This window comes from Conger conger, chromosome 17 (assembly GCF_963514075.1).
Source record: "Conger conger chromosome 17, fConCon1.1, whole genome shotgun sequence".
Taxonomy (NCBI): Eukaryota; Metazoa; Chordata; class Actinopteri; order Anguilliformes; family Congridae; genus Conger; species Conger conger.
This window is the reverse complement of record NC_083776.1, coordinates 25023635-25043479: the sequence shown is the minus strand read 5'-3', so window position 1 is coordinate 25043479 and position 19845 is coordinate 25023635. Positions and strand designations below refer to the sequence as shown.

At 39.9% G+C, this 19845-nt stretch overlaps 1 protein-coding gene across 1 annotated transcript; it reads left to right on the top strand.

Annotated features, from left to right (window-relative positions):
• The first annotated feature begins 1700 nt into the window (after nt 1-1700).
• On the top strand, nt 1701-19845 carry LOC133117012 (neurexophilin-2-like). Its single transcript, XM_061227070.1, has 3 exons — nt 1701-1815; nt 2131-2306; nt 18819-19845. Exons 2-3 carry the CDS (start codon nt 2262-2264, stop codon nt 19563-19565), a joined length of 792 nt encoding a protein of 263 aa, XP_061083054.1. The 5' UTR covers nt 1701-1815; nt 2131-2261; the 3' UTR covers nt 19566-19845.

The window sequence follows — 19845 nt, the reverse complement described above, 5'->3', positions numbered from 1 at the left end:
CTCACAGGAAAAGCAGATGCCTCCTTTCTAGGATTCAAAAACAAAGCTTTCAGGACTAAGATGACTGGAGTCATGTTTGTCAATGATAACCTACAGCATTAAAAAAAAAAAAAAACTCTTTCATTGAATGGACAAGCCATAGTGTATCACATAGAGTAAACCCTTGACATTATATATAATGATTAAATATGTATTTTACATTAAAAATGATCACTTGTAAGATTTTTTAAAGGCAAATAACAAATAATCAGTTGTATTACACTTACATGAAACAGATAGATAACGACAGACAAAAATACATTTGATGCACACTGTTTGTCAACAAAAAGTGGGCCATAGACTGTCCCCCCAAAAAAAAAATATTTTTGTGCAGGTACATTTCAACACTCATCCTTGAAGTTGCAATCACAGAAAATAGACAGAAATAAAGATAGATAAATAAAAGTGTGTTTTACAAGTGTATCTTCCCACCCTAGCTTTAGATGATAATAACGTGAAAGTTCAATTGCAGGCCACATAAATCACAAAAAAAACAAATCAAATCAACAACAAAAATCCAAGCAATTCATGAGTGAAATGGTTATAGCCAAGTGAGGTGCATTTGCATACATTTAAATGAAGACTGCAAAGGCTAATATCACAAAGCAAAATGTTTGTATCACTATTGGATTTTTGAATGCATGTCACAATATTTGCAATCAGTGGATAGAATAACACGAAATAAATCGATGCTACAGTTTTACCACATGGTGGAGCTGATGACCACAAACCTCATTTGTGACTTTTTACCTGTAATGTATTGTACGTAAGCTACATTGATACTCACTTTAAGTCTTAAAATATAGTTTTATATAATACGTGGTGCAATTATGGGACATAGCAAATTTTTTTTCATGCATTTTTTTTCAGGACTCGGTAAGTCCAAAAACATATCGTCTAAAACACATTAACGCAATTTCAACTATCGTGACCAAAGCGACAATGTGTGAGCTCAACTAACGGGGCAGGCCACACTGCACACGAAGCACGTCAACACGTCCAATGTTAATATTTAACTGCGTTAAATACTGCAACGCAGTAGACCTAAATACCCTGACACCAAATAGCCTATACAGGCAAAGGAATTGGTTATGGTTCTCACAAATATATATATAAAATAAATCGGCTCGCCATGGGTTAAAATTCAGTTGACGTGTTGTTAAACAAAACTTGAAGACACGGTGTCCAGCATTTCATAGGCGCACTCGTTCCAGGGAAGCCACAACTAAATAACGCAATTCTATTACGTATATCAACACGCGGAGACACTGTAGGCACAGCAAAGAAAATGCGCATATGTTCTCAGTAACACTTTTGCCATTTCTATTCATCAAAAAAATAATAAAAAATAGTATATACAATAGTAAATATTGTATTGCACTATACAATATTTCATTTTGACAACTACGGTAGGCTACATAGTTGTGATCAGATTGTCATATCGCGGAGGAAAAGTAAAAGAGCAAGTAAGCCGATGCAAATGGCTGAGAGGATTTGAAGATGGACTTGAACCTGCGAGCTACGAAGGAGATTAAATATGATCGTTGTTTTTAGGCTGGAGAGATGCGTTCAGTGATGCTTGCGTTTGGATCACGTACATTTTAAAAGTCACATTAAGATCACAACTCTTCGGGGTCTCTGCGCGTGCTTAGACATTTACAAAGGAACATATCTGTCGGAATCATTCAAGTCTTTCAAGTGCCCATTGTTTAAATATATAAGAAAATATTCTTCCACCGATTTGAAGAGGCTAGATATCGTCGCTTGGATGAAAGGGTGAGGTGAAATCATATAGACACGAATATCAGATATCAGTAGGCTTACTATCATATCTGATGTAACCTATGGTATCCGAGAGCTGAGCATATCAAGAAGTGAACCCCTCATTTGTAAAAGTAGTCTCGGGTCTAATCGTCTGTGGACGTCTATTCTTATAGAATAGTAAATGAAGTATATATCTTAGTGGAAGTTCAAGATCGAGTTTTGTGGGCATACACTGCATCAAGTCATGTGTTTTGTGTGGGGCTATTTTCTCTCACGTGTTTTTGAGATTCAGCTTTTGAATGATCCTGTCTTCTCTTCTCCGCACAGTTAATTACAGCAATGGTGCACCTCCTTGCGCGATCCTACAAACCTGAAAACCTGGATCTATCTATAAGTTATATTCAACTAAATTAGTGATTTAAGAAAGAAAGAAAGAAAGAAAGGAAAAAGAAAGAAAGATGAAAAACCTTTTCACGACCTTGCTTCTTCTCTCTCTACACCCGGTGAGTTTTTATTGCTCTTCTTTTTAATTAATTTGACTCATTAAGTGAACTGTATCATTCTACGGTCATTAAAGACAAGCATCTAAGATTTTTAAGTCATGACAATAATGAATAAAAAAATAAACGAGGAATGTGCGGGATATAAGCTAATTTCAGATGCCAGAAAGATACACTGTAAATGTTCTGTAGCTATTGGGCTGTAGTATATCTATTATCAGTATAATCGCAAAACTAGCTGTAATGTATGGAATTTGGCAAATTAACTTAAAAGAACTATCTATAAAACAGCAGTGCAACCACCAGCGACATCCACCAGTGCTATCTTCACCATTCTATGTGTGGCAAGTGTGAAGAGGTAGAAAACCGAAGTTCACACTATCACAGTTATCCAAAATCTAAATCATTCAAGAAGCAAGTTTGGCCTACTATGCTCATTTTAACGGCAATAGGCTACATTTTGTATTACGTGTATTTATTTCTGTCGGGGAGGAGTGACTTGTGACATTAAGCTGATGTTATTGAAAAATAGCTTTAAGAAAACATATACGCCTATCCCAACAAACATAAACATAAGCATGCATTTCAATCGCAACAAACATAACGGTAAACGGAAAGAAATTCCAACAATGCTGAAATAAATGAGCAAAGTCAACTGGGATACATAAATATGTCTATGGTTAAATGCTTTCAAGCCTGAACTATCCAATGCAATTAGTTTCACAATTATGTATACACCAGTATGTGTGTCTTACTTATTATTATGATTTGCAGAAAAGCATGTGTCTTACTTGAACATACTACCTTCTTACATGTTGTGTATTTAGGAGAATCAGTGTCCCTTCAGTCAGTGTCTTTTTTACAGTGATTGAGGAATCCAGATCACTGTGAAACACAATATAGCAATGAGTAATGTAATTTTGTATAGAAAATCAACAGTTCAATTGTAGTTCATTAATCATATCCCCCTTGCCTCCATGGTGCAATCTGGTACTTACTATTCACAATTTAGATTTTACTATGTGGATTGGTGCCAGTTGTGTGCAGATTAATTTCAAAAATGGTTAGCAGATAAACCAAAAATATAAATATAGGCAGTATCAATGAAAACAAAAGTATATAGTAAAAGAAAAAAGTGATCTCAGTAGCCCTTATGTTAGCATATTACTTTATCTTTTATTTTAGACCAAAGAACACAACTCCAGTAGTCATATAAAATATTCTGAAATATATTCTGAAAGCCAGTAGTGCTGTGGCATAATTAGAAGCATCTCTTCAAAATCACTCTCTGCTATGGAGACTTCTGGTATGTGGAATGTTATAGAATTTAGTAGTGAATGCAAACATTTGTAAAATAATTCACCTGTCATATTACACAATTGAGTATATACAGTATATATATATATATACAGTGCAGAAAAACATAAAAAGAAATACCACTCCCTCTCTGTAACACACACACACACACACACACACACACACACACACATTTATTTATCCCTTCCTCTATTACAGTGAATCAAAATCTATTCCAAATGTACGTAACCTTGCATACTTATTCTACAATTTCTCATTAGTGATTGCAAATTTTCCATTCCTCCAAAGGAGTAATTATGAATTTAAAATATACTAATGTTTGGAAAAGCTATGGGGCTCCCTTCAAGATGTATGAACTGGTGGAAGTGGATATTGAGAACAGCTCTAAAATCAATCATTTTTAAGGCAGACTTATCACTAAAAAGGATCTAAAACTGGATTATTTTCAGTGGTAATATGCATTAAAGACTTGATGCCATCAACTTAAATGTTCAGTTGTATGATATTTCTAAAGTTAATATTTGGGAAAAAAAGAGGAAAAACACTGACATATGTTTGTACGGATATATTTGTGTCTTCTACATCTGAGACTACTGCTTCCTGTGCAGTTTGGATCTTTGTCTAGCGCGCAGATCTGTTTTGTAAGTGCGTACTCATTGTTGGAAATACATTGTTTTGTGTGTAAATGAGTATTGAACCGCAGTAAGTGTTTCAAAGCTTGTTATCTGTCATATGGTGCATGTTTGTGATATAATTGCAACCCAGAACACCTTCCTCCTCTAGGGCAGGAGTCTTGGTTCTACCCCTAGACATTCCTCCCGTTCAAGAGACACAGAAGACTCACAGAAGACTCACAAAGCAGTACCTCTGCAATATGCCACTACATTCTGCATCCAAGATGTATTCAGATATGTCTGACCGTTTTCAGTTTTCAGTTTAGAAGGCAGTTCCTCTGAAATTGTGTTTGAATCTTATCATTCCTGAGCTTGCCGCCTCATGGTTCCTCTATGTTTGCAGTCATTTGTCTAAAGCGTAAAAAACGAATTCTCACCTCCTTAAATCACTGAGATGAAGAACCTGAACCCGATGCATGCAGTTGTTGCCTTTAGCACTATTTGACTGAACCGCGTCACTTCCCACTGTTATTTATGTGTCCCGTGGAACACAGACGACTCTAGATTTTTAATTTCTCTGTGTGAAGCGCAGATATCTTTGTGCAAGGCAGAAAGTCTCCCTCTGCATTGTGGTGCAGTGGATAAATGCTTGTTCGCGCTTACGGAGATTAAGACATCCTCTGGATTAGTACAACTGGAGTCATTTACATTAATAAGGCCCATTTGGCGTCTGTGCCGGAGCTCAGCCGGCACGGCAGAAATAGCGATGACATTACCATGTAAACTGCACAACTGAGGTGGACTCGCAGTGTCAGGGAGAGTGGGCCATGAGACAGGGAGAGCCGACAGCGGGTGCCTGCCCTGCAAATCCCACTCCGCCTCTGAGTGACAAATGCAAATCACCATCTCAGTCCTGAGTCACAGCAGTATTTGTGCTAAACTTAGGGTCCATTTGCAGCTAGGAAGTGGTGCCCTCCATTCCAACCTTTTTCAGTGGGGAATTCCAAGTGTACATGTATATTAATTTGTACCAGACACACCATGAAATGCCCTTTAGATATACTGTGAGCTGGAGGTGGCCTTGAAGAATCAGCAAAAACCCTCATCCTTAATAACACGGCGTACAGCCGTATCTGAACACCGGTTCTTGCCTGGAACAACTAAACCAATCCCAGATAAACCTGAATAATTAATCCATTGCCAATCCCCTCAGTCAGAGGAGTTCATACAACAATCGGTGATTACATTTGTTTGAGGGGGAAAAAAAGCTTAAGTAAAAGTACATAAATCAACTTTTACACAGACAGCGCATTGGCATGCAAACTTGAAAAGGGTTTAGCAAGGACAACAGCTTGAATCCGGGGACAATCTATCGAATAAAACTGCATAAATTCTCTCTCAAGGGGCCTTTTCCCCGCTCCTTCAATTGTGCTGGATTTCCTCGTTTATTATTTATTTATTTACTGCACATTTAAGGCAAAGCGGTGCTGGGAAGTGTAATAAAATGTACAGGGAAGGATTAGGAGCGGAGCCTTAATCTCACGCAGCTGTTAATATGGCATGGCCTGATTGATTAGTTTTTCAGGAAGCTTATGTCAAAAAAACTAATCCGTCTTTGGATTGTGGCTGCCTTGTAAGGTTTTCCACTCCGGCACTTTATCACGGCGGAGAATTACAGTGCTGCCGGCTGCCGATAAGGCCCTCCTGGCTTTCAGAGCCCTGTCCCCCTGGACAATAGAAACAGTGTTTATATTCTTGAGACCCACTGCAGCCAGAGTCTTCATGGCTACATCCAGCGCTCATAGGATTTGCCCTGCGAGAGGTGGGGGAAACTCCGCACAGGTTAAAAAAAAAAAAAAAAGTTTGAGAAGCTTAGGGACAAAAAAGAAATGATTAAACGGAATAAAATGTGGCACTTAGGCGTTTAACCTGCCGATTCCCCCGGGGCTGATTAAATATGGATTTGAAGTGGTTTGTCCATAAAAATCTATAAGAGCCGCTCTGGGTTTCTGAAATCATTATCTGGCTTATTCCTGGTGCGGTACATGGTGTTCATGTTGGGATCACAGTGTGATGGGAGAGATCTGAACTCCAAAATCCCTCAAGCAGTGCTGCCTATGATGCTCCCAGGGAGTAGCACTGTAATTTGTACTGTATTTGCACAGTTAAACATTAACCCTTTATTTTAAAGGCTTTGAAATACTTGTTTCTGTGAGCAACGAAACAATAATTGAAAGCTTTTCTCAAGCCTTTTGATGTTGCATATGTAATTATTGTGTCTGAATAGCTCATGTCAGAAGACTGTTAAGCAGTAAAACACAATCTTCAACAGCATCACAGCGAGAAATGTACAGCAACAGGGGTTTAAAATCCTATAGCCACTTACTCAACCCTGCAGTTATTGAGAGAGATCTCACTTCTATGTTTTAATGAATCAAATTTATGATTCAAGCTTTATTGTTGTAGTACTACCAAATAGCTAATATTTACCTTGCACAAGATTGACACATTTTATTCATTATAAATAGTCCGGTGCACATGCAAATGTAAATTTCAGGAAACCTTATACAAGGACTGGGAAATAAACAAAAACACGGCCCTCGTGATTTCATATTTACTATTTCTCAAATGCCTAGAGCAGAACTGTGGTGAAGCATGAATCCATGCCTGCCTCCCTGTTCATCTTCATGAGATTAGGATTGTTAATTATTCCGTTCCCATACATACAGTAAAAAAAAAAAAAAAAAAAAGAATGTTAGCCAAAATGTAGACATGACATGCATTTTTGGACTCGTTGGAACTTTGTGACTTTGTTGCTTTTTTGTCTTTGACGATATGGACAGTGTTGACATTGCCACCAGTGAGTCCCATTACAGGATTAGCTCTCTCCTGGGTCTCACATTACCCTGATGACTTCTTAAAATTGCACTTGCTGGCAACAAACATTATTTATTTCAAAGAGAAGTATTTCTTACAAAAACAGCTGTGCATAACCTTCCACCAAGCATATTTTCTTTCAATATCCCCCTAAAACATTTTAAGCTTACCATACAGCTGGGGGAGTTAGTTCTTCTTAATGTAGCCATACCTTCAGTCTCAATATGGCCTCCCTCATCTTTTACTTTTGTAAAAGAAATGTGTCTTTGCTTTGATTATAGCAAGCAGAATGCATGAATTCTGTAAAATAAATGTAGACATACAGCTCAAAGAAGCTTTTTCCAGTGTATCCCAGTCTCAGAGAGCAAAATCCCTAGATTGTTTGGGCAGTCCAACTTCCAGTGTTATGATAAAATATTTACCCTCTCTAATCCACCTCTGGCTGTATACAGAGTCTGTAACCATTTCCTGTTGCACAGCAGTGCAATATGAGTAGGTCTGCTGCATATTTCAAACAATAGCCAGACAATGAGAGATAGCATTAGCCTGTTGAGATAAAGGCCAATTGTCAACATAGGTAATCATTCGGCTAGTGCTTCAAAAGGGGTGATTTCACTGTCTGTAGCGGATATTCACCTACCAGCTCACATCTCCAAACTCACATCTCCAAAATCTGAACATGCTCCATAGGCTGTCAAATCATGGTGAATACCAAGCTCAGGGTTTGGTTGGTACTTTGGCCTGCAATCGCACTCGACAGTGTCCCCACTTTGTGTGAAACGCCTTTTTCCCACCTTATTTACAGAATGCACACCACCTGAACTGGGCACAGATATAGCATGTAAACTGTTTATGACGCTACATAGCAAAGCTACATTCACTTCCTGTCAACAGTTCTCAGAGTAGTGTAATCTTCCCAATGTTTATAGCCAAATTTGCGGGTAGCATGCTTCACTCATTTCTTGCTTTCCTCTGATGTGGTCAACTTGGTACATGATCGATTAGGACTTGGTACAATGTAGTCAGTTATTTTTATTTGACAAATAGATAAAAGGCAGAGTCGAGTGTTGTCAAGGATAGCACAGCAAAGTTGAAAGTTGATTTCCATTGTGGTCCTTGATGGTAAATGATAGCAGTGGAGGCAAGATGGAAATACAATATAGTTGAAAATTGCATTCTAAAAATACCTGCAAAAAATGATAAATATTCAATATCAGAGTGTGGTCAATGAAACCTCTAGGAGGACTCTAAATTATTCCATTGACTTGGGTTTAACAGGCATCACCAGACTTCCACCTGCATTTTGTTCATCATCGAAATATTCTAACTTGGTTAGAGTATGACAATACCATACAATACCCCTTTGATCCCTTCTCTGTGAGAAGAAAGGTTTGTCTCAGATTTTATGTCTGTACAGTATAAGCCAGATGTTTCATTTTGACCACCTTCTACTGCATCAGAAACACAAGAAGTGTTTGCTCTTGTAACCTGTTCTATACTGTGCTTGCATGGACAACCACATTAGACCACCGGGAGCTTATTTCATTCTGTACTTACGTAAATGCACATCTTCTACCAATACAAGGGATTCTTTTTAATTTCCACAGTTTCACAGATTATTGATATACTGTAATACATTGATGTTGTTGTACACATTGTAATTGCATCTACAGTACACTGGGTTTGAATCCACTTCAGTATAATTGTTCTCTGTTTTATTCATTGTTAACTTACAACCGATATATGGTATGTTTCTTTTTTTACAAATCAAGGCACATTTGTTCCTGTTAAATAATTGAGGTGACTAATTAGAAGAGGCACGACAAGCTGGTGAACAGCATTTTCCCATTAGCGGGGTAAGAAATGGACTATTTGACACCACTCCCCAACTGCTGCATCCATCCTGAAATCATCATGCGTCACGATGGCAAGAGTGCGGTGGCGGAGAAACTGAACTGATCTAAAACCCGGATTGTAAAAGAAAAAAGAAAAAAACCTTCCTGATAAAAAAAAAAAAAGTAACAGGCAATAGATCCTACAGCAGAGTTAATTTATATTTTCTGCGCGCTGGCTTTATAGCGAAGCGTACAGCACTTCAATCAGTGGCAGGGAATATACGGTCAATAAAAGTGCACCGGAAGGCTGAGAGATGTGACTGGAACACCTTTTAAATCTGCGGGAGCCCGGGATGGTGACGGGCCCAGCGAGGTCAGGGGCTGAAGGAGATGACGTGTGCCGCTTCATTTCTGTCCGCCGCTGGTCCGCGGGCGCCGCTCCCTCCTGATTGGTTCTCGGGCGGCTGCGGGGGCTCGCTGGGCTGTGGTTACAGATGGCGTGCGGAGACGGGCGACAGGGGCGCTCCGTCGCAGAGAGAACAGGAGCTCTGTTTCCTCCCCGCCTCAGATGGATGGCGGCACGACGCTTGCTGTTCGAGCCCTCTCGCACGGTGAGAAGCGGAGTAGGACGGCTGGTGTCACATTCTCACAGAAATCAAGGCTGTTCGCTTGTGATCTAAATCATATTCATTACGTTTAAAAAGCTACTCACTGCTGAGTGGGTCACAAACAGCCGTGAAATGTCAATCGTAATCCACACTGAACATCTAGATACCCAGCATGTGATGTGGGAATCTCTGTCACCAGGAGATAAAACATGCGTTTTCTGGCTTGTGTTCGTTTCAAATTTGATTAGAACACTTTCTGAGCCATTAACTTAAAGCACAGCTTATCAAGGAAAGTGACTGCTGACCAGAGTTTACACTGACCAATAGGGGTAATATTTTAGCTAGTATTTTGCACCTTGCATTAGGAAAGGGCAATTACTGTACATGTTAGTGCAATAGAAAGCAATCTACCCCATTAATTAAATCTGTATTATGGCAGACAGAGCTTTGCGTCTGGAGAGAGAGCGTTATAAATCTCCTGATTATTCAGCCCCTCTTCAGCTCTCCCTCTTGAAAACGAAGGCTCGTTTTTAGCTTGTCATATTCTTTCTAACAAATTTCTGTCAGCTTTTCTCTGTCTTTGTACATTTCTTGTGAAGTACCTGTCTCCAGTATTGGGAGAAAAAAAAAATGGAAGTAGTGCTTTCACTCTTTCATCTGTCTCTTTTCTTCCGTAAGGAAGCGTCTAAAGCTCTCCAAAAATCAGTCACAGAGCGAGCTGCTCAGAGAAGAGAAACATTAGCTCGGTTTCATTGGACAGATCTGCTTGCGCTGAGCTTTGCATGAATAAATCAGGGAATATGCACTTCACACGTGACCAATCAGACAAACCGTTTACATGCTAATTTTTACATGAAAAACCATGTGGAATTGCCATCATCCATAAGCAGGTTATTATTGGGGAGGACCCTTTCTGTTTCACTGAAGAAATAATTATTCGCTTGAACAATGAGGCGAAAAATGAATGTATGACTGATAATGGAGAGTATGTAAAAAGACTACTGTGTGCGCGTGTCTCTATAGTGCAGCCTGTAAGTACTTGGGACAGTAACACATTTCTTGTTGTTTTGTCTCTGTATTCCAGCACATTTGATTTGAAATGAAACAACGAATATGAGGTTAAAGTACAGACTGTCAGCTTTCATTTTGGTATTTGTATCCATATTACGTGATCCGTGTACAAATTCCGGCTCTTGCTTTAAAATAGCTTCCCTATTCTAGGTGACCAAAAGTAATTGTTTTATGTCCTTAATTCATGCACAAGAAAGCAAACAGAAGGTCTTGATTCTAGGTGGGATATTTGCATTAGAGTCTTTGGCTATGGGCTATAGACGTCTCTACCAGCTGTTTCAACTGATAAAGATATGAAGAACACTATGTAGCCATAGATGTGTCAAAGACTATCTTGAGGAGAAGACTACATCAGCCTAACCTCAAATGGTTCATTGCAAAGTGTAAACCACTAGTTTGCTAAAGAAAAATCCATTAAACAAACTGTAGAGTTCTGGATCAAAGTCTTATGGGCGAGAGTGGTATTAACCTTTCCCAAAGTGAAGGAATGAGGAAATTGTGGAGAAAGAAAGGAACTGCTGATCCAAAGCACCCCTCTCTCCTGTGGAACATGATAGCGGCAGTGTTGTGGCTTAGGAATGCACGGCTGCCGATAGAACCGGCTCACATGTCTGTACTGATGATGTGACTGCCCGTGGATGGCAGCAGCAGGGTGGATTCTGAAGTGTACATAAACATGTCATCTGCTAAGATCCAAACAGATTGTAATAAGGACCAAACACACTACTAAAGCACCAAAGAAGTTTCTCAGGGCCAAAAAGTGGAATGTTCTTCAAGTTAATCCCCTGACCTGAATCCAAATGAACATGCCTTTCACTTGCTGAATGCAGAGCTGAAGGCGGCTGCAGTGCAAGGCTGGCAGAGCATCACCACGGACGATGCCCAGCATCTGGTGATATCTGTGGGCCACACAGTACAGATATGAACACCCTCAAATTTGAGCTGACAGCCTCATAGTTGTTGCTTCACTTCAAATCCAATGTGCTGGAGTGCGAGACAAAACAACAAAAATTGTGTCACTGTCCAAATATTTCTGAACCACACTATGGACTGTATTTACTTTATTTTTATTCTTTTTATTTTACGTTCAACCGTTTGAAAACCTAGGATACGTGAGGCGAAGCCTGCGGAGCTAGCTTTGGGCAGACAACTCGAGAAGCGCCGCCCCCTTGCATGATGCTTATGTCTAATGGGAGGGGCTGTATAAAGCCTGTTTAGGCCCTTGCTCATTTTGTCTGCCATGCTCTGCTACCTGCCAGCTGCTGCTGCATCTGCCCTGAGGCGATCATCCAAAGCTGCCCTGCTGCCTGGTTCATTCTGCACGCTGATGCCTGGCTCTTTGCTGTACCACTTTTGCTGCCATTGCCATATTGCATGCTATTACCACTTTTGCTAGCTGCTTTTGCTCAAATTGTCCTGCTATTCCTAATTCATGCCTTCAAATTTTTTGCCCTCCACCACCTCAGCATCCACTGGTGAGGGAGTTTTTTGGTCACTCCCTTTGGTTTCGGCTGGCTTACAACAGGGAGTGATGAGAGGCAGACCCTGGACGCAAAAGTTTGCATTTGTTAAACCTTAATAAATATAGCTTAATTCATCATGAGTTGTATGACTGAAATGAATGCATTAGACAAGTTATTATTTTTACTGTACATTACCAAATTACCAATCTTAGTGATCAACAATTAGGCAGGAAGTGATGTCATAGGGTGGGATTATAAAGGAGGTGATTATAGTGGAGGTGAGGAGGAAATTGCCTGAAGTTAGATGATGTGCAGTATTTGCTGATTACAGTACACTACATCTAAATCTTGTGAGATCGTCACTCCGTTCAGTCTTCAGAGATCTATTCACACGATATAATGTGTCAAAGTATAGTACCTCAGCAAGTTTTAGGCACATCATTCTTTTTCAATCAATAACTGTAAAATGCTCCATTTTTCTAATAATGCAGGCTACTCCAGAAATCCAATATTTCCACAGTATTCATAGGAAAATCTGAAGATGTTTTAGCACATAATGCCATTATTGATGGTATATCAAAAATCTATAGCCAGAGAAAATGGATGGAAATACCTAAAGCGTACCTAATCCATGGCTGGTACTTTCATAATTGTTCCAATTATGTGCATTACTTACGAATGCTTCCTGAAATAACCCTGAAATAATTTTTTATATTTCTAAAAACAGGGTTAAAATTACGGCTGTCTTGCATACAGTACCTAAATGAGGAAATCTGCTGGGAATGCAGGTGAAGTAATATGCAAAAATTTGGCCACCCCAGCTCAAAAAGCCTTTTACAATTAATATCGAAGTGTGCAGAAGTGAACCTGACATCTAAATGGTAAAACATGGCTCATTTCTTCCAATTTTAAAGCATTACTTTTTATTTGAATTTTTTAGACACTCGCAAAATATTCCCTGTGCCCCCAGCTGCCACACAACCCCAAAGCATCATGGATCCACCTCCATGCTTCACAGATGGCAAGGTGTTCTTCTCTACAAAGGCTTCACCCTTTTTTCTCCAAACATACCTTCTTTGGTGGTGGGCAATATGTTGTATTGTTGTCCTGTGAACAGCTAGACCTGTGTTTGCTACTCTTTTTTGCAGCTCTTTTGCAGTGATGTTTGGGTTCTTCTGAGCATTTCTCACCAGGTCTCGGTTAATTCTATCTGAAGTCTTTCTTGGTCTTCCAGACCTTGTCTTCACTGTTCCATTTATCTTCCATTTTCTAATAATGTTTCTGACAGTGGAAATAGGTAGTTTGAAACATTTTTGTAGCCTACTCCTTCTTGGTGGAAATGAACCATCTTCATTCTGAAATCCTTAGACAACTGTTGTGAGGAGCCCATGGTTGTTAACAACAGACAGAACAGCGCACCTGAGTCACTGAAGCCCCAACGAGTAAATCACCTGAGTCTGGGCCTTAGTAATCATCTTTTTAAAAAGAAACGAAGAATAATCCTAAACCTTTGCACAGGGCCCTTTTACGTTTTTAAAATAATTTAGAAACAGTAAAAAATGAAAATAAAGCAATCTTGCTTTAAATCACTACGAGTGATTTAAGAGAACTTGGCACATTCACCAACTGTTGCCTCAACTGTTGTCAAACATAGTGAACTGTTTTGGAGTAATAAGAGAAAGTTTATCAATGGTCCGCCATGTTGTTATGCATTGCTAAAAACCAATGCACCACAGTCTACCCAATCAGGTACAAACACCTGTGGTAGATGTTCTTGTTAATCCCATTGATCATCTCTCTGATGGAACCCACCTACAGGACCATATATACCGTATATAACGGACATCTAAATTTAGGACACTTGTCTGAGGTTAGGTGCGTTTGTTGAATTCGACGTGGCACAGTAAAATAAAATAAAAAAAGAATTAGGCACCTTTTAATGAAAACTGAAACTACTGAAACGCAAGAGGCAGGTAATCATCAACCAAAACCACAGTCCTTTAAACATGAGAATGGTGTTTGAAGATAAGCAATACATCTAATTTATTGGGTAATGGATGACTCAGCGGAAATTCATTAAGGCAATGTCTGTTTTTGATAAGCAGTGGTTTTAGGCAAATTATACTTGGTATTACATAAGGGTGGTTGAATAAGGTTTTGCATACAATGGGACAGAAGAACCATGTGGTGTTAGCTTGGCGTTAGATATGCTGTGGGCGTATCCTACAGCCACCTATGGCCCTGTCTGCTGGGTTTCCTCCCCTGAGACAAACCTACCAGGTGTCTCCATCCCTCCCCTGTGAAAGAACAATGGATCGTGAGTGCATGTGTCCTCCAGCCATGTACAGTAGCCCTGTATTTCCCGGGAGGGTGTGGGCCCGGTGAAGTCCAGGCGTCTGCCCTCTGTGCGCGCTCCATGCCCTTCCCTATGGGACGGGCTCTTTGTGGGATTGATTAACATTGAAACTCCCTGCTGGTATGGAGGAGTGAATTCCGGGGTAAATCTAATTGGAATAAGTGAAGCAGCTCGTCATGCTGGATTCAAAAGCCAGACATGGCAGGCCTGCCAGATTACATGAACCTAGCCTGGTGCCTGACATTGCGGCAGTGTTACTGGTATGATTCACTTCTGGCACAGTGCCCTTGAACCTTGAGCACGGTCTTTCTCCACATAATTGCCACAGTTAATTTCCAGTTTTTTTCAAGTGGATGATATGTATAAATATGAGCCAGTTACCTTACTCAGATATTGGTGTCTTGTAACCAAATAAATAATATAACATATCAGCAGTAGGGAGAACACAACTAAACTTGGTCTGATTAGCACCATTTTACTGCTGCCATTTTAATGTGAACTCTGAAGAAGAAAGGAATAGACTTAATGAAGCAACAGACAGAGAAAATTAATGCATGTAATAAATTGCACTGTCAAATGGGAGCCAATTAGCATTGCAAAAAGAAACCAGTCCAGTGAATCGCTGTGACCACCCAGTTATCAACACTAATACATGTGTTAATTGTTGTTTGTTCTATTTATATTTAGAAATGTGTAATACAATCTGTTTTAAACAGCAGAGACCAACGAAAATGTACATCGGAATGCGAGACGATAATTACTCTTTCTATAATAAACACCAGAAGGAACAGATAAGAACTTTGGTTCTTGTAAAAAATAAAATAAAGTTGAAATCATTAAGAAGCGAATGTCCCGCAGATATGTCCTGGTAATACCACTGCTGGATGTCATGGAGCCCATACTGGGTGAGTTGCAGGGGGCCTGAAGGTAAACAGAGGAAATGTATGGAGAGAGAATTTATTTGGCATCCAACACGAAGTTGCCCCAGGGTGGGGGAACCAATCATGATGCAGCATCCACCGCCATTGACTCAGTCCCTACAGAGGCATTTTAAGAGCATGTTCACAGGTGAACCACCAACCAGATGCCTCTGAGTTTCTAATAACTTTCCAGAGGCCCTGGCCACTGCGGCAATTACCTTTATGTCAAACCATAAAAGATATGTCTGTCTGAGGGACAAGCAGTCAGCCAATTCCATAACATTCACTGCAGACCAAGACTGAAGCTGATTCATCTCACTGGCTACAGTTCTGGCACTGTTACCTACCATGACCCTTTCCTGGAGACTGGAGTCGGATGTTTGGCATATTATGTAGTTAAACTGACTGTCCATTCGGATCTCATTCATTTCAGAATTTAAGAGCTGGTCAAACCGTGTACCAGAGAGTAAACTCCTGACATCCACTATAATGTGGCTTGTTGCACCCAGTGAGCAACAAATACCAATATTTTGTTTTTTCAACTATTGAAAATACACACACACGTATATACACTCACCACTCACATTATTAGGTATTTATTAGACTTCTTTTTAGACTTCCACTGCTGTAGCCTATCCACTTACAGTTATGATGCATTGTGTGTGCAGAGATGCTCTTCTGCATACCACTGTTGTAATGTGTGGTTATTTACTGTCAGCTTCCTGTCAGCTTTGACCAGTCTGGCCATTCTCCTCTGACATCTCTCATTAACAAGGTGTTTCTGTCTGCAGAACAGCTGCTCACTGCATTTTTTTTGTTCTTTGCAAACTCTCAGAGACTAGTGTGCTTGAAAATCCCTGGAGATCAGCAGTTTCTGAAATACTCAAACTGTCACAAACTATCATTCCACGGTCAAGTCACTGTTTCCCATTCTGATGGTTGATGAACATTAACTGAAGCTCCTGACCCGTATCTACATGTTTGTATGCATTGTACTGCTGCCACGCAATTGGCTGATTAGATAATCACATGAATAAGTAGGTGTAATAAAGTAAAATGTTCCTCATAAAGTGCTCAGTGAGTGTATATGTATATATTGTTTATTGTTAGGGATGTTGAGCAACTTTTAATCCTAGTGTAGGTGACCATCTTAAAGCGCATTGGGGCTTTCCCTTTTTGCATTATATTTTTCATAGTTAGCTATATAGCCTTATAGTTAGCTCCATGACTTCTGCTGCTTGTACAATCGAATGTGGGTCTTCAATATGATATGACAATGGCCGAGAGACATTCCATAATCTCACAATAAATTACGTTTAATTTACCAAAACATTGTTACCAATTTGCTATGTTTACATTCAGTTGATTCATTGTATCAGAGATATCATAAACTTGTAACCTAACAACACTTCAGAAGTGCTCCGTTCTGTTGTTAAAACAGCATAATAAACAAAGTTATAAATTATAAACGTGGTGGTAAAACTGGTGTACAGTATAATTATAATAACACATTCAATATTGTGCTTTACTGTGAGATATGTCACACCATAGCTCACCATAAGGCACTCCTTGTGTATTATTGTATAATTAAGCAACAATCAATTGCTAAAATGCTACGCAATGTGCATTTCTCATGACTTGAGATGTTCATATCTCCTTTTTAAATAAATAATTGAACGTTTAGTTCATTCCTACTTGCAATACAAGCTAAACCTACTCTGCCGCACTACACAGAAACGTAGTGCTCGGCATAGAGCCTGAGAGTAATGGGGAAAGAGATTGAGAGAACAAGAGAAATGGAGGTAAATTGTGACAGAGCGAGCTTTAAAATTAGTCTTTTCCTTTGCAGCAGGCATTAAAGGCTTTGATTCACACTCTCCATCCTCTGCATGGCAGTGCAATTTTCTCAGTTTCTCATCATGCTTAAACTGTTTTCTCATTGACAGTACATTTTAATCATCTTACTGGAACACCTTACCTGAGTTTTTGCGCTGGAACACAGGGCAAGTTATTCAGCCTTTCTATCTGTAGTGATGATAGGGTGTAAATATGTTAAGGGAAAGTGAACAAAGGTATCTCATTTCACTGCTACCATACATCATTTCCTTGATAAAATCTCATTGCATGAGTGTCTGATTTACAGCCACTACAATAACACCATTTTTGGCACTCAGTTGTAATGGATGTATTTTCTTCAAAGACTGTCATGAATTCTGAAATAAGATTTTAAGGAACTACTTCTCACTCGCATACACATACACACACACACACACACACACACATTCTCAAACACACAGACACATGCACACACACACACACCTATTGTTTGCAAGCAGATAGAGTAACATGTTTATTTCCTCCAAACATGTTTATATGAGGCTAATTATCTTAATTAAGCACTGAGAGAAGTGATAAATGTGCCAAGCTAGAAATCCGTAGCAGACGCTTCGATTTCACATTAAACGTAGAGAACTTTCATCTCGCAAGGTCTTTTGTCCTATTTCCATCATTCACTTACTACAGGTCTACCTGATGTGAATACACGACATGTTTTCCAATATATCGGCACGACAGAGTGCAGTGTTTGCTGTGATGGCATTTACATCAAGCACAGTGTACAGTTGCTGCTTATTACGGAAGCAAATATTAAGGTTCTGCATGCGGATTTTCGTGCAAAGAAAAGGATTGCTGATGGAGAGATCTGGCTTGTTAGCCATCTACACATATGCTTCAATTATGCTTATAGCAAAAAATGATAATTAGGAGGAAAAAGATGGTGAAGCGCCTCCCTGAGATTTCCAGGCGTCTTCCTCAAAGTCCTCACATCTGCTGTTGCAAATTATCCTCTCAACCAGGCCTTAGGAAAGCATCCACCTCTAATTACCAATAAAATACCAGCTAAGCCTATTTCCATGAATTATTAAGACTTTATCTGAGGAGGGCCAGGAATCTGTGCTGAAGAAAAGGGGGTCTGAAACTCCCTGTGCAGAGTGCCTGTGTTTGGGGTACCTCACGCCCTCTAAGGGCTCTGAAACAGAGATTCCCTGCGCAGAGTGCCTGGGTTTGGGGTACCTTTGTTGCTGTGCACTTGAGAAAGCAGAACGTTGCAAAAATCTAATAATGTTCCTGGTATATTTTTCTACATACAGTGTGATGATTATGTTCAAAGAACGAATGAAAGTTACATAATGATACAATAAATGGTCTTGGAGGATAATCCAAAATGTCAGGATTTTGAAATGATTCAGGCCTATATTAAATTTTGCGTGTAAGAGGAACAAGCAACAAAATGTTCTTGTTGCTTTTCCAACCTAGAACATAATGTTCTATTAGTCTTGGGCTGCATCTTCTTTTGAGATTACAATTTACTTTATGATATATAAATCTGAAGACCAAAAACCATTTGCTGCAACATCATTTTGAATAATGTGCCATTCTGTGTTTTCTTTTGAAGGTTGCAGAAAGCAAAGTACAGATTCCCACGACTGAACTAATAGAATGGGGAGGAAGCAACAATGAAGAGAGCCTCACTGCTGCTGTGGCCAGCCCCCGGATTGTAAACCCTCTGCGTCTGTTCGCCAGGGAATCAACCGGGCTCCGGCAGGACATCAGGGAGATGACATACTTAGAAAACACGGAGGAACTCTGGGACTGGTTATCTAATAAGACAGATGTTCAGGAGACGCGTGCGAGAACTAAACGCAGGCCCATAGTGAAGACGGGGAAATTCAAAAAAATGTTCGGGTGGGGTGATTTCCACTCCAACATCAAGACGGTGAAACTGAACCTTCTCATCACCGGCAAGATCGTGGACCATGGGAACGGCACCTTCAGCGTCTACTTCCGGCACAACTCCACCGGCAAGGGGAACGTCTCTGTGAGCTTGGTGCCGCCCTCAAAGGTAGTAGAATTTGAGACCGCCCAACAGTCCACGCTGGAGACCAAAGATGCCAAGGCGTTCAACTGTCGCATCGAGTACGAGATGTCAGATCGGGCCAAGAAGACCACACTGTGCAGCTTTGATCCGCCCAGGGTGTGTTACCAGGAACAAACTCAGAGTCATGTTTCCTGGTTGTGCTCCAAACCGTTCAAAGTCATATGCATCTATATCGCATTCCACAGTGTTGACTACAAACTTGTGCAGAAGGTCTGCCCTGACTACAATTACCATAGTGACACACCCTACTTCTCCACTGCATGACCCTCGATCTGCATGTTTCTGGGTCTGCCGCAGTTGTACACACCCAATGAGACATTAGTTGGCTCCCTCTATGACCCTCATCGACAAAATGTGTTCTCATGACACCTTCCTATTAGCTTTTACATTTATTTTTTCCCCAGATGTTGAATATCAAAATAGGCCATGGGCATATCACTGATTAATTCATGCATTTTCCCACTAGACTAATAAAACAATGTTAACGCGATAATGCAACTTTATACCATAAGTAATTCAAGGGGGAATCTAAATGTACCATATA